Source organism: Montipora capricornis, chromosome 9 (genome assembly GCF_036669925.1).
Source record: "Montipora capricornis isolate CH-2021 chromosome 9, ASM3666992v2, whole genome shotgun sequence".
NCBI lineage: Eukaryota > Metazoa > Cnidaria > Anthozoa > Scleractinia > Acroporidae > Montipora > Montipora capricornis.
Window position 1 is genome coordinate 30536794 of NC_090891.1, and position 16582 is coordinate 30553375.

Sequence of the window (16582 nt, forward strand, 5' to 3'; positions counted from 1 at the left end):
GAATGTTGATACATACTTTCCACGCCAAACGACTGGGAGTAATTGCAAAATGATTGCAATAACAGGAAATAATATTTTTGGATAACATGCTTGTAGCAGTCTTTGTCGTCCAGTGGCTTAAGCTCTCGATTTTCTCAACAAGAGTTGAGTCTTCATTTCAATTAAATGAAGTATGGTACGTGCATATACAGTATGCCAATACAACCTTCCATGCATTCAGACCAAATATGACATTAAAACATTATTTCATAAATCACTTTATTATCCACTACTACAAGTGCATAAATTAACTAAAGGTAGTTTGAACTAACTAATAATAATACTAAGCTATGAATATTTGCAACCTGTCCCACACCCATAAACAAAGCAGCAATTAACAACATTAAGTGAATGCAACTTCCAAAAAAAATTGGAATGCAACTTCATTGTAACCAAATTATTGTCTACATAAAGCTGCTTTCACTTTTGTGGCTTAGAATATAATTGCCCTAGCTTGTCTTTTGCATAGGACTTGGTTGCAAAAATATCATTGTTTGCCAATTATTTGTAGTGTCTTGATTTTAAAAACCGGAGTGCTGATTGCATTTTTACATAGTAATTTATATGATTTTTTGTGGAAAATCTGCACAACTTCAATTTAATTGAACTGTTTTCCCTTTAGTAACAAAATATTTTTTTACAAATCTCTGTTTGACAGAATACTTTATGGTAAAAATACTTTATGTACATATCCATGCCAGACCTTATATTTATGCAAACGTTTCTGCTCAGTGTTTTTTAAATAACGGCAGTACGTTTGTACCCTGTTCATTGTGTGGCTTGTTTACAGTTTCAGGGCCCCTGTGATAACTAAAAATGACAAGGATCAAGCCTTTTAACAGCCATAAAAAATACCATTTCCAGTTTAATAGCTGAGATAAGTGAGCTACTGTACAGGCAGTATTTCTCATGGTGTTCATAAAGGCTTTGTTTCATAAATATGAAAGCAATGGTCAGGAACAACCTTAGCAGTAAAAGCTCAAGACTTGAGAGTTTTAAATATCATATTTTTATATCCTGAAAACCCTAAGTGAGACAGAAATCCTCACTCCTCAAGAGAGACCAAAATCGTCCGATCATTGTTGTCATTTCGTAGGGGAGAAGCGGGCATTACTAAACCACGAAACAGAGAAACACCGAAACGAAGCTCCAGAACACAATGTATAACGCCACCATACATTGAATACTAACCAAGAATGGTTGAATTTGAAATTAAATATCGTTTTAGGCCTATTAAAATAAATTAGGTCAAAAACGTTATTGCTCCTAATTCATTGAGATTAAGATTAGGATTCATGAGATGAGAAGAAATAACGTTTTAGGCCTAATTACATGTAGGCTTCAAATGATATTTTATCTCAAATCCAACCTTTGTCGGTTAGTATTCAATGTATGGTGGGGTCATACATGCTGTTTTGATGCTTCGTTTTGCTGTTTCGGTGTTTTGTTGTTTAGTAATGTCTGAGAGAAGCCACAGTTTTAAGCCTCCCCTCTCCTGTCAAAAAGGGATTTGTGTGGTTATAACTTTAAAGTACTTCTAATCATTGATAGGGAGGTTGGTTTGCATGCAAACCTCTTCCTCCTTTTCTAAGGTTGTTGCATGCTTTCTTTTACATCAAACAACTTAATTGTAATGCTAAAAATTGTATTGTTGATTCATGCACACAAAAATAGCTAAAAGAAATCAATAAACAGTGCTAACTATTTTGATGTACCACAAGTACACTATTATGTTCCGCTTGATTCATTCTCATCCACACAATAATTTCACCAAAAAAAAAATTAATGATATGATAACGATTTCTTTGTTACTGGTACCAGCTACAGCTGTAAAAGAAATAATAAATTATTGATTAGAAATGTGTAAGTATCAAAATAATAACTACACATGATTATAATAGTAAAGTAACCAGTTATATTTCAAGCATGATCACTTCCCTAACCCTTTGTTGATTTCCTCATTTAGGCCAAGAGTGTAGTGAGTTGTGGGTTCAAATCCTGAAGATCATTGTACTTTTACTTCTCTTCATACTTCCAGTCAGTTCCTCAAATATTCAGAAGATCTTAATCTTTTTAATTATCATATTATAGTGATATTCACTGTTTATACATTTTGCCAACCACAGAACAAAATCTGGAATCCTTTGTTTCGACAGCCAATAAAATCTCTGGTTGGCACATCAATGACAATAGGTGACGTAACAGTGAGTATCACTATTGTCTGAGAAACTTAAATGAAGAAATTTTGTCAAAGGACAAACAGTCAAGACTCCTTTGTGCCATTTGCACATGCCTAAATTACTTCAATTTACATGTCCAGGATTGACCCCGATTAGATGCATGCGGATTTCAATAAGCGTCACAAAGTGTCCCCTTGCTCTTCTCCCTAACTTCAACATCACTCATGCCCCAGAATACAGACAATTAATGTCACAAAGTGTCCCCCCAAATGCTGCTCATCAAGTATAAAGATAAACGACTGCATTGATTTTACCCTAAGCCTCAGGAGGCAGTGTGGCCCAGTGGTCAGGGCGCTTGCCTTGAGATCCAGAGATCCCGGGTTCAAGACCCGCTCTGACCACTAGTTGAATTTGTTCCTGGTTGTTCCTGGTTCAACTTCCTATAGCTTGCTGCACTTGTAAATAGCCAACTGGTTTGCCTCCGGCCAGTTGGGATTCTTAACCGCTGTTGTTGTGTTCAGTTGTTTCGTTGATTGTGTTTCATTGGCCCTGAAAAGCCCTCGTGGGGAGCGGTCAATCAAGTAATTATATAATGTAAAATGTAATGTAATGACTAACCCTTTACCCTAAGCTTACAATGTACATGTACCTTACTGTTAAAAATACTGTAGGTTAGCAAAGGCTTAGACTTAAAGGGACACTTTGTGTTGGATGTCAAAATTGGATGTGCATCTACGTAATTAGGGTCATGTCTGGACAAAAGTGTCAATTTAGGGAAAAAAGTAGCTGATTTCTTAGTTAAGTAGCTGACCTCTGAAAGCCCTTTATTTGGTGTGTTTTTTGTCTACTAGCTGAAATGATTGTTTCCTCAGCCCAAAACCATAATTTCATTTTATCCTTGATTCAATTTGATTTGCAGTCTTACAATAAGTACACGTTGTGCACAAGGGTATACCTAATAATTATTATAAGGTTAAGACATGTTCAGAAGTGATTAACAATAATAAAGTATTTGCATTGTATTGTTACTGATTTATTGTTTGTTTTTTTTAGTTCGTTAACTTGCATTTGCACATGTCTTAAAAATTTTTTTCAGTAAGTTGCATAAGAAATGGCCTCAAGCAACTTTCATTTACAGAAAGAGACAAGGTCAGGCCTCAACATATCACTCATTCGTGAGTTGGGTGAGATCGCTAACGGACTGATAGCGGCTGCCAGCGGCGCCTGTACATGCTGAGGTCTGATCTATCCCACAGGTTGATTGCTTGTAGAGTGCATTTGATTATGGAAATAGAAATTGCACTATATAAATTCATTAGGTACCATTAATTACAACTACATGTAAATTCAAAACTCAACTCACCATGGCTAGTTGTTGTAGGTGACCGAGATGAATCTTCTGAATCAATTGTTCCACTTACACCTAAAGAAATATTTCAAGAGTATTTAAGAGACCATCAACAGGAAGTCTGATTTCGAGGTAAATTGCTAAAATGTTTTTGTCCTTTTCTTCCGTACATTGTACAATCCACACTGCAAATACATTTATTTCATTCCTTCAGTGCCTATAAACAAAATGACCTAACAAAATGACCTATTCCCAACTGATTGACCTCGTACCTCAGTGGCACTGGCCGGGAGCACTTTTCCACAGGTGGCAGGTAGCGGGGAATTAAAGATGAATCAATTTTTTAAAGTTAAGCCACTGAGTAGCACTTCTGCGAACAAGTAGCTGTATAACTCTCTTTATTCTCCTACGTGTTTCATGTGACTAACGCACACTTCATCAGGTTTTTTTTTTTTTCATATCCTGGCAAGGAAATTGCTCCATATATCATGTTTATGTGTAAGGATAAGCTTCCTACCACTCTGTTCAGTGCACTTTTTACTGCCACCTGCCACCCGTGGAAAGTGCTGCTGGGCACCGGCAGATACGGTATTTTCTATCTTTATTTTAGGTAACAGTACAACAACCAGAGTTTGCGTTGCAATATACTTATGTTGGTCTTTCAAAAAAGTACTTTCAGTTATTCTTCCAATTTTCATATAAAATCTATGTAACACACCTACGTGTGTATACTAATCCTAAAATGTTTGTTTCCCGTAAGCTCTGAGTCAAGATTCTATTATATCTGGCAAGTTATCATAATGGTCAGTGTTCTCAATAGAATTTTGAATGTCTGTTGCTGTGCTTTTTTCACCCGTAACACCCATATTATACTCACTGATCTACTGTTTGATGGTTTTATAGCAGTAACACTTACGTGTTCTAGTGGCATCTGTGACAGGTGTCATGGATTCAATTGAAGTCCTAATGGTAGTATGTGGATTGGCAGAGGAACTTTCAGCTGCAAAAAAAAAAATAAATTATTGTAAAAAAGTTCATTGTTCATGTGTTTTTTTGCTTTATTGGTATAGGATTCCTCCAATTCGTTGAAATGACTATCTTGGTAGAACCACTGAGGTATAGGGCGTTTTCCATTTACCAAGAAATTCCGGAAATTCCGGTTGGGATGTAAATGGAAGACACCTTTTTGGTTCGTTCCACTGGAAAATTTCCAGAATAAACGGAACTTCTGAAAAGGTAGTCCTGTTTTCCCGTTGGAAACTTTCTGATGGAAATGTGTGTTCCATTTACAACGTTTTAAAGGTCTTACCACTTCCAGGCTATTCACGGCCACATTTTTAAATTTTAGCGCATAAAATCACAATCACTGGGCGGCGAACGGACCTGAGTTAATTAAATGGAACATGAATTTCACCCGATGGAAATTTCCACCAAAATTTCCAGAAATTTTGTGTAAATGGAAAACTCCCATAGTCACGGAAATAAAAACAAAATTAAATTCCCTCAAGTTTCACACTGCTTCAGCAAGCTGCCAGCTGGCTAACATGGCAAAAATAACTCCAATTTATGTAAGGTCAGGAAGCATTGGCAGCTGCTATTTTTATTAGCTACATGAATTACTGGTGTACTATTAGATTTACTTGCTGTTATTACCTAAGTATACACAGTACTATGCTGCAGCTGGCGTACTATGCTTGGTCTCTTTCAATTTCTGTTAAAATAGTTTAAGTATTAAGGACATTAAGGTGTGTGTCTGTGGGTAGTACAATTAATGTACCTGACCCTAACCCTACTTGTATTAATCTCCTACGTGAGGCTGCAATATGCTCTATTTTCCTTAGCCCTTATCATCATTTGGGGCAACGATGTGAAAGGGTTCTTTTTTTTGAGTGGATGTAGGCTGGGTTATTAATATTCCGACCTGTACTGAAATTCTTGCCTACAGTTTTTAAATTAATTAATAACAAATTAAATTTTTAAAACATTTTAAACTGAGCTGTATTTTGGTTGATTCATTCCAGAGATTCCAACCCTGTCAACAAAAAAGGGGAGCCTCTAGAGTGTGTGCCTCAAATTTTAAGATGCCATTTCCTGCATTTTGAGGTCACAGAACTCTCAGACTTTCTCATTGAATAAACATAAGTTCGATGAAGATATCGAGCGCCACAAGAGCAAATATTTCCATAAAAGAAGGCAAACCTTGCACAAAGTTGAGGAAATACAGTGAAAATACCCCAGGCTCATGCTAGGATGCCAAATGGCTGAGAAAGACAATGGCAAAGAATCATGCTAAAAACACTGGTTACTTTCCTTGGCTAGGAAGAGTTTCAAAAATAGGCATGCATTGCGTATACTCAAAAATGCGAATTAATTTAAGCAAGGTACAGATTTTGTTAGTCTGCCTTAATGCAAAACAAACATTGATACACAGTTTTTAGGGAGAGCGGAAGGGAGTTTTTAGGAAGTGTTGATCGAGAATACAATATTTTGATATCATCAACAAAATTTGCGACATGAAAAACAACATAAATTTTGTACTGTGAATATAAAGTTACCATTAGCGAAAAAACTTTTGGGTGATTTTTGCTACTTTTAATTTTTCTGTTATACTTTTGACTGCACAAGTACATGTACATGTACATGTAAATTGAAATTAAGTGACATCTAATTTAGCGGCCTCCTGTGATCAAGTTACCTTGCATATTTACTAACAAGTCACGAAACAAAGGATATATCTGTGTCAAAATGATAGCAAGACACTCGGTTTTTGTTTTTGTCAGTTTTTTTTCTTTCAAAAGTTATAAAAGTCGACGAGAAATGTGCGAATTCAACATTGTTTCTGCAAAGTCAAAACTTCGAGGTTATTTATCACCAGGTAATTCCACTGTTTTGGAAATAGAAGCTGCTTTATTTTTTATTTTTTTTTTATTATTATTTTTTTAACCTTTGTTGACAAAACACATATTACAGTTGCAAAATTTAAAACTAAAAGAAAGTATATAACGATATTACAGATTGAATCGAAAATTACGTAAAGACGAGAAAAAATAAAAATAATACAGCAGTTGTAATAATTCACACAGTAACATTAGACCTGCTAATTAACAGATTATTCCGGTAGGATGGGATACTCACTAACTAATTGAAGAAGGGGGTTTTTCGAAATCGTATCTCCAACTGACTGTAGCCTTAAATTCATCCAAAGATAAATCTTTAGGAGCTAACTTATTTATATACAAGTAATATTTAGCAAACAAAAGAGTAAAGTCGAGCTTTTTGACAATTGCCAATGAGCTTTGATTTTTTCTTTCATTATTAAGACCAAAGATTAATTCACTTGAGGATGGCACAAAGGAGGTGACATTTTCAACATTGAACCATTTGATTACTTCTGAAAAAAACCACTTGGTCCAGTGGCAGTTACAAAAAGTATGAATTATTGAATCATTTTGTCTGCAGTAAGGACAGAGCGCATTTTCTGCAATACCATACGTGAACAGTTCTCTTTTTGTGACGACAATTCTGTGTAAGAGTTTAAAGTAGAATTCTCTTAGTTTGTTATCTCTGCAAATATTTTTCACACGGGAGAAATGATGCCTTGCAAGTATTTTTTCAGGAAGGAAGTCTCTTTCCCATTTCATGTTAGCGTTTATTTCCTGTTGATCTTTACTAATCAAGAGCCAGTAGTAATTTCTATTTTTCATTTTAAGTAAATCTAATGAAAGGTCCGCCGAGAGCTGGAAGGAGCTTTTGGACAAAATACTAGATTTATCAATGTGGTGTCTCCTTGTGTCCTTGATCAGATTCTTAGGAATCGCAGAAACAACTTGCATGTATTGTAAGAAATTACCGTTCAGTCGAAATTTCCTAAAAATTTCCGAGTGAGAGAGTACCTTACCATCATCTCCTAAGAGATCTTGAACAAGAAAGACATTTTTATTCAACCAACTTCTATAAAAGAATGAACAGCCACTAATTAAAATATCTTTATTGTTGAATAATACAAACCGGCAAAACTGCGTATTATAAGAAATTTTAAGTTCTAAGAAATGTAGTAATATCAACTTATAGAAGTGCAGGGAAGACACATCTTATCAAGAAAATTCTTATCATATTACAACGTAGCAGGAAGTTCAAGCCACCGTATTTATCGAGAAAGTGGCTGGGAATGACCTTCCATGATTCGTCGTCATGCGCAGGTATACTTTGTAAGAACCTGGATATCCATGCCAGTTTAAGCGATTTAGCCATGGTCTCAATGCTTGGAGCACGTAGGCCACCTTTGTTATAGTCTTGGATCATAATTTTACGTTTGATTTTGTCTCTTCGATTTTTCCAGATAAATTTAAAAATGCTTGAATTAACAGCTTGAACCAATTGTGTTGGGAAATCGAATGTTGAAAGTGGGTGAACTAGCTGTGAGATGCCAAGGGATTTCGTTATAAGACACTTACCAAAAAGAGTGAGGTTCCTAGAGTTCCATATGCCAAGAATGGTGTCAAGTTTTTGCATCTTGCCTTTAAAATTGAATTCCTCGTTTTGTTTCTCATCGTATGAAATATAGGTTCCAAGGAATCTAAGCGGTTCTTTGGGCCACTTAAAGTTAAAGGGTTCGTCCTTGCGATTTCTTAATGACCCTAACCAAAGCGCTTTGGTTTTTGACGGGTTCAACCTGAGGCCAGATAGATTTCCAAAGGAATTAAGAACCGTGATAGCTCGATTGACCGAAAATTTTGCAATCATTGCATTGACTTAGTTTCAGCTCTTTTTGAAAGACTGTTATTCCTTTTATTGTTTTGTCTTATCTGATTTTGCACGCTAAGATTTCCGCCCCTACGATAAATAAATAAGGGGACAAAGGGCAGCCTTGTCTCACTCCCCTCGACAGTTCAGAGAAATTTGTGCAAAATCCATTGTTGAGAACAGCGCTCTCCGAATTATTATAGAAAGTCGAGACCCATTGTTGTATACTGTCTCCAAAATTAAAGAGTGCGGTCAGACTTCTTTTAATGAAGCTCCATTCGATAGTATCAAAAGCTTTACAAAAATCAAGCTGTACAAGGATACCTGGAATATTTTGTATTTTTGTTTGTTGATCCACTACATCGTTGACCAATCTAATATTTTGCCCAATGTATCTACCTTTCAGAAAGCCAGTTTGGTCAGGGCTTATTAAGAGATCCAAAACTTTTTCAAATCTCGTAGCTATGACTTTTGATGCAATTTTATAGTCAACATTTAATAACGTAATCGGACGCCAATTTGCAAGCTTTAGGAGGTTTGCGCCTTCTTTTGGGAGGAGAGATATTACACCTCTTCTCTGGGATACTGACATCTCGCCTTTCACATATGCCTCATTAAAACAGTTTACTAAGTCCTGTCCTAGTAGCTCAAAGAAACAATATTATTATAAAACTCCCAAGTAAAACCGATTTCCTGCTACTGAAAGTCCGCAGTACTACTTTGCACTCTAATTCGCCTTCTAATTCGTTTCTCTGTTGGTCTTGGAGTTTAGGAGTTTTTAGACTTTGTACAAACAAATCGAACAAGTCGTTTTCATCTAATCCGGAGTTATACAATTGCTTATAAAAGGTTTCAATTTCGTTTAATATTTCGTCCTCATTAGTCAAGGTTGTACCTCCTGCTCCCTCCAGGTTTTTAGTTGACTTACGATTGTAATTCCTCTTCTCTAGGTTGAAAAAGAAAGCGGTCCGCTTTTCACCTCGTTCAATCCATTTACATTTGGAACGTATGATACTACCTTTACCCTTCTTTTGATAAATGAGATCAATTTCTTCTTTTAAATTATTGTATTCATTTATTTCGTTCTTAATACAGTCTGTATTAGGACTGTTAGAAATGACTCTGTCAAGCACTTGTAGTCTATTTTGAATGTCCCTTTCTTTTTGGTGTAACTGTATAGCTTTATTTTTAGAGAAAGGAATAGTGATGCCACGTATTTCCATCTTAATGAGTTCCCATTTCAGCCTTTTGTCCTCAATTTCTGAGTATTTGTTTTGGATGACAGCATAGCTGTCAGTGATCAATTTAACATAAATTTCGTCTTCTAACAATGAGGGCCTCTATTGTCATTTTCCAGTTGCAATTGGACTCTAATTGCTTTGTGATCAGGCGCGATGGAAACTTAAGTATCCACATGAGAAACTCGATTTGCCAGGGGTTGTGATACGAGGAAAAAAATCAATGCGAGAAGAGAGTTTTAATGCTTTGGATTCGTAGGTGAAACAAAGCTTACTTGGATTAAGATTCCTGTATTTATCAATCAGTGAAAATTCTTCCATCATGGAAATGAGGTGATTGCGGTATGAGGTGCTGCTTTATTATTCATCAACGTCACAAATTCTCTTTTGGGGCTCATTTGTTGAAACTCAAGCACGTTTTTAACAGACCTATTTATTTTCGACATTTATGCACATGCTGCGGGCCTATTGGCATGACAGACTTACTCTTATGTAAACCTGTTGACATAGTGTGTAGTGCACTACCTTAGGGTGTTTTTGCAAGGCTTTCCTGTTGCCACGGTAACTTGTTACTTCGCAAAAATGTCTGCATCTTGTTTAGTGATAATTGATGTTTAACATGGTACTATCACATTGCTGTTACTTGATTAAGTGTTAAGTGTTGTAACGTCAATCCTGCTAATAACAAGGTCTTTTGAAAGTGTTGAAACTGGTTTGAACAAAGCTAAAGCATTATTTTTGGGTCTTGATTGATTGATGCAAAGATGTCTTTTAGTGTTTAGGGTTAGTTTTTTGCATCCATGGATGGAGTAGTCTGCGAACAGCAGACGCATTTCCGGTCGTCGCTTCTCTCCCTCCGAAAAATAGAGAAGCGACGACCGGAAATGCGTCTGCTGTTCGCAGGCTATGGATGGAGAGGATGGAAATGGATTGAAAAAACTGACCATTTCAAGTTGGAAAAATGTCTTCAAAAAGTCGCCAAAAATTAATACGTGCCATACTATTAAAGTGGTACTATGATCAAAAAATCATTTTCTTTTTTTCTTCAGATTTTGAAAGCGTGTTCGCTTAACACCTAACTCACAAAATTTTGAGCTTTGAGTTTTATCCAAAGGCTGTTTATTTTGAGTGTAAGTTTTGGATTTCACGGTCCACCATTACTCACGTTCAAAACTGACTGATTGGACCTCAGAGGGTTGGATCTGGAGAAAATGACGTCATTTACTCACTAGCTGAAAATTTCAGCATGTAAAAAATATTAATGCAATTTATTATACATGCAAAACACGGGTTTAAACGTCTGAAAGCCAGAAACTCCCATGCTGCATGCATATTAATTCAGCCGCATACACACGCATTGCATTCTTAAACTGGTGAGTCTTTGACATCATTTTCTCCTCGACCCAGCTCTCTCAAGATTTTAAAGTTAGTAATGGTGGACCAATAAATAAGAAAATTTCAGTTAAAATAAATACGTGTCTTTTTAAAATCAGAACTTAAAACTTTAGTCAGTTAGTGTTTAGTTAACATAGTGTTGAAATCCAAAGAAAAAAAGAATTGTTTTTTGGTCGTAGTACCACTTTAAATACATTTCATATTCTTCTTTTAAAGTTAACTAGTGGGTTGTCAGGAATGTTGTATGTGCGTGCTAAAGGACTAAGTAATTTTAGATTTTTTACCAGTTTTGATCTACATGTAAAAACAGCAAATGTAGCATGACAGTGCCCCTTTAAGTGTAAAAGCAGTCTTAAATTTGACAAGTGCCCCTGACTGACATAACTATGCAGAACTAAAACCATTATAATGTGTGACTTGTACAAAATAATAATTATTTAACTAGGAGCAGATTTATTCCACACAAACTAAATTTTAAAAAACTAGATGCTACCGTACTATGCTTTTGGTCTCTTCCAATTTCTGTTGAAATAGATTAAGTATTTATTGCTGGGGGGGGGAGGGGGGGGGGGAGAGTATGTGTGTGTGTCTGTGAGTAGTACAATGTATCTGGCCTTACTGATGTATTAGTCTCCTAAGTGAGGCTGCATGCCCTATTTTCATTAGCCCTTATATACATGTATGCTGTAGTCATTTGTGGCAGCCATACAGTCATTTGGGATATGAAATTCTTTGCTATAGTTTTTGTCTAAGTTTGCCTTTAGTTTTCAAATTTAAAACATAATGACTGCACTGTATTTTGGCTGATTCATTCTGTAAAAACTACATGTATTCTCGTAACCTAGCTTGTAATAAAATCTATATTTGTGAAAGCAATCTTTAAAATTTGACATGTCGACAAGTGCCCCTGATTCACATAATTATATATAATTAAGCCATAATGTATGTACAAAATAATAGTATTTTAGTTTATTTAACAGCACATTTATTCAACACAAACTTATTGAAACTCAAATCAGCTGGCACAAGAGGAGAGTGTTAAACCTTTTAATATCAATTATATGCAAGTCGATTCCCCTTGAAAAGATTACATCCAAGAAATTGAACTTTTAAACATGTTTATAATTTGTGGGGAAGCTACCGATGTATAAACTCTGTTCCCAAGAACTTTCTGTGATGACGCTCAAACCTTGAGAGAACAGATTAACTCAGAAATGAACACTGAGTTTAATTAATAACAAGTCCATGTTAAAGGTGACCTATGTAACATGGAGAATGTATCTGAAGTGTAGTGCTTTTTTCCGACCCCATAATAATAATGGTGATAATAATTATGATAATAATAATAATAATAATAATAACAATAACAATAATCATAATAATAATAATAAAAGTAAAGTAAAGTGGTGCATTTATATAGCACCCTTTCACTAACGTCTCAAAGGCGCTTTACAATGATCAATTTACCCCCAGCGGACTGGAAGCATATACAGGCGCAAATTGCAGCCGCCTCTAAGCAGTCCATGCATGCTGGTACTCATTTTACTGACCTCGGAAGGATGGAAAGCTGAATGAACTTTAGCGGGAAAGAAGGTTGCCAAATATTCCAGTCTCGGCAGAACCGGGAATGGAACCCGGCACCTTAGGGTTGGAAGGCAGAGATCTTACCACTGCGCCAACCCCTCCGCTCTAATAATAATAATAATAATAATAATAATAAAGTCTGCAGTACAACAATAATCCACAAGGTACCAATAATATATTTGCCACACTTTTAAGTACATATAAAGCTTACAAGTACTAAATTTCAAATTATTAACCCACCTGTTGCAATGCTTGGGAATGTACAAAAGTCCTGGGATGACAACAGAGCCCCTGCAATACTTGATACGATGAATGCTAAGTTGCCACAACTTAGCATACGTCCATCTTTGGGGATAACAATGAACACATAAGATCCATCCTCAAGCTCGTGGAAATATGCTTCTTTAATATTTTCTTTACAACAGTTGTCCAGGAAGGCATCATTATGCAGCATACAGCCACTGGTATTTTTGGTCTCTCCAGGCTTGAGACAGACCAAATCACGAAACTTTCGTGTTTCATTTGGCATTAAAACGCTTAAACAAACCCCCTTAAAGTTGGGATTATTTACCACAGTGGCATTCACGGTGCATCGATATGGGAAATTATGTCCAACTTCACTGATGTTAAGCTGGGCTGAACAACCTGACAAAGAAAAGAAAATTCCAACTTTTTGTAACAGTAACTGCAATATAATACAAGGGAAATGAAATTAATAGCTTCTTAAGCTATTTTTCGAGGAGTTTTAAGTGTCACTGTTTCTGCAATGTCCCATCCCAACTCATGGGGCTCTGAGAATAATCAAAAGCCTCTACCACGAGCAACGTCCTGGCCCATTGCCTTCGGTTCAACTTAAAGCCGGTGACACAGCTCAACAAAATAATGTTAAACAGTTGAAATATGCCATTCAACACGTTGAACGTTGTTGAACAATGTTCAACATTTGTACAGGATGTTGAACCGTGTGTTGTCAGCTTAAGTGCTTCAAAATATGACAGACTGGTAAGTCAAGGAACACTATAATGATATCCAAACAAATTGTATTGACTTGTGCAATCATGTTTGGATATGGACATGGATATTGCATTCGTGTGCAATGAAAAAAATGTAATGTCTGAGAAATATTTCATGCCATGAAACAAAGTGTACTTCTTGCACAAACATCAGTCTGTTACCCTGAACATTATTACATCATAATGTCATGCCACCTTCAAAGGTTTGCTGCAAGCCTCAAAATCGGCTATCTCAATCAGCGAATATTCAACTTGGGGTCCATTCGCTCTTTTGTTTTCTTTTGTGATTTTGGAAAAACAAAACAAAACGAAAGAACAGAAGAAAAAATTTGTAGTTACTAAAACATGGAACATTACCCGACACCCTTCCAAATCGATATGTATTAATAATAATTATTTTTTTCTGATCCCATAAACTGCAGACAGCGTGTGACACTTTGATTTCTGTTATGGTTTTACTGAGTTCATTCATTTGATTTTCTAGTAGAGATCCGACTACTATGGAGATTCTTTTACAAATATTCAACATTTAAAACCCACTCTGGCAAACTGAAGTTGCGTGCCTTTTAGCAGAGAAACGAAATAAGAAAAGTGTATCTCATCTTGCATCGATTTGGAAGGGTGTCATTAATATAAATGTCTCTCCTGCCCGCTTCTCAACTCCTTTGACGGAACCTCCCTTGCGGTTTCGCACTAGAAATTAAGGATGGACACTTATGGCTGGGTGTCGATCCAGCCATCTCAACCAAAACAAGCCATTCACCGGACCGGTTTCGACGTTAATGTCTTCTTCAGCTGAATTTTTACAGTTTCAGCTTGTCAGGTCGCTTACGCGCCGTTGGACTTAATGCAATAACTCATAGAAATGACTGTAGATAAACGAGTTAATGCATTAAGTCCAACGGCGCGTAAGCAACCGGACAAGCTGAAACTGTAAAAATTCCACTGAAGAAGACATTAAAGTCGAAACCGGTCCAGAGAATGACTTGTTTTGGTTGAGACGGCTGGATCGACACCCAATCATAAGTGTCCATCCTTAATTTCCAGTAGGAAACCGCACTGGAGAGGTTCCATTAATTAAAGGAGTTGAGAAGCGGGCAGGATCTAGACCCCCTCTCCTGGCAAGAGAAATTCTGTGCAAACTATATATATATATATATATACATTATGTATACAATGTGCCCTCCCGGTTGTTACCATAATGGCTTTATGGCAACTCCTGAACTTGGGCACAGGGATGGATTTATATATATATATATATATATAACCAAAAAATGGGTAGAAGTCCTCATCAACTTAAAAGTGCTCAATAGTTGAACTAGAGCAATAATTAATTGGTAATGCAAGAGTGAGGTTATTTGGTCATTTAATCGCTACTCTGAGTTTCATGCTCCATACGGAGCAATCTTCAGGCAACCTGAAGATTGCTCCGTATGGAGCATGAAACTCAGAGTAGTGATTAAATGACCAAATAACCTCACTCTTGCATTACCAATTAATTATATATATATATATGGAATGAAAATGTGCAAAGTAAGACAACAGACAATTATAATAAATGACAGTAGTCTCTAAGAATTGCAGAGGTTACAGCAATTATCGTCGTTGTTTAAAAGTGACGTTACATTGTAGGTCTATTTTCCTAATGTTCTTTTTAAAAGATTCAATGTTCAGGGAGTCCTTCAACTTATTACCTAGTTTGGACCATATGTATGGCCCTTTCCATAGTTATTTTTGTGTTAAAAGTAGGGATATCGAAGTCCCTGTTTCTTAGTGAATATCTAGAGTGTTTCTGCTTAAATAGTTCATTAATAATATTCGGTACAAGGCCATTCTTTACTTTATACATTAATATGGTGACATCTTGAAGTCTTCGACTTTGCAGTGAAAGGTAGCCGTGCGTGACCCAGAAGGTTTTGATATGTTCCATGTTTTAGTAACTACAAATTTTTTCTTCTGTTGTTTTGTTTTCTTTTGTTTTTCTCGAAATCACAACATAAAACAGAAAAGAAAACAAAAGAGCGAATGGACCCCAAGTTGGTGATTCGCTGATTTGAGATAGCCGATTTCAAGGCTAGCAGTAAACCTTTCAGGGTGGCGTGACATTATGATGGAATAATGTTCAGGGTAACAGATTGACGTTACACAAGATAGGGTCTGTCGGATTATGCTCGAAAAATTAGGGTATTATGCTTTCTGGTGTCACCCGTGAAGCCAGGGTATTATGCTCAAACTTATGCTCGGCTGGAGGTATAATGCTCAAATTATGCCACACTAAAAAGACACTTCCACCCCATTCCCCGCCCGCCCATACATTCCTAGTCTTTCATTTTTGAAAGAAATGTTAAACATTTGATGAGCAAGTGAAAGATTGGATATTGTGAGACATTGAAAGGCTTACTATATGTTTTTCTCCCAGATGAACCTGCATTAGATGAGCCTATATTCACTGGGTATAAGTCTAAGGTATCAAGTTCCTAAAATATTCCCGCTTTTGTCAACTTTGTACATTCTAGAGCGAGTTGCTGGCAAAATTTCCATACACTTCTCCCATTTTTCAGAAACGACAGTATTATGCTGCAAAAATATTAGTATTATGCCAGCATTATGCCTGATGCTCCAGATATAGACCATTATGCTCAATATTATGCCGGCATAATCCGACAGACCCTAGGCCGCAAGAACTACACTTTGTTTCATGGCGTGAAATATTTCTCAGACATTACGACCTTTTTTCACGGCGTGAAATATTTTCATGGTGATTGTGACCTTTTTCACGGCGTGAAAGAGAAATTTCACTCACATTCCAATCATTTTTCCGCATTTTCACGACGAGGGTGAAAATAGCCATGGAGTAAAATTTGGATAAGCCCCCTTTTCGCGGGAAGGGTCACAAATACGCAAACAAGTTGTATAGTAAAAATCAAATTTCCATACACGGATATTGTGTTCGAGTGCAATAGAAAATCGATCGCGAGATGCGGTTCATGAACGTCGATCGATGGATCGAGCGAATAACGTGCGTGCAAGCAATTGCACAGT

General features: G+C 36.4%; 1 protein-coding gene across 1 annotated transcript in view; it reads right to left on the bottom strand.

Annotated features, from left to right (window-relative positions):
• Positions 1–244: 244 nt before the first annotated feature.
• Positions 245–16582, bottom strand: part of LOC138014942 (uncharacterized) — a 16711-nt gene continuing 373 nt past the window's right edge. The window contains exons 2-5 of the mRNA XM_068861838.1: positions 12768–13172; positions 4484–4567; positions 3583–3642; positions 245–1866 (exon numbers count right to left, since the gene is read on the bottom strand). Of these exons, the coding sequence (XP_068717939.1) occupies positions 1790–1866; positions 3583–3642; positions 4484–4567; positions 12768–13172 (626 nt within the window). The 3' untranslated portion in view covers positions 245–1789. The remainder of the gene's footprint in view (positions 1867–3582; positions 3643–4483; positions 4568–12767; positions 13173–16582) is intronic.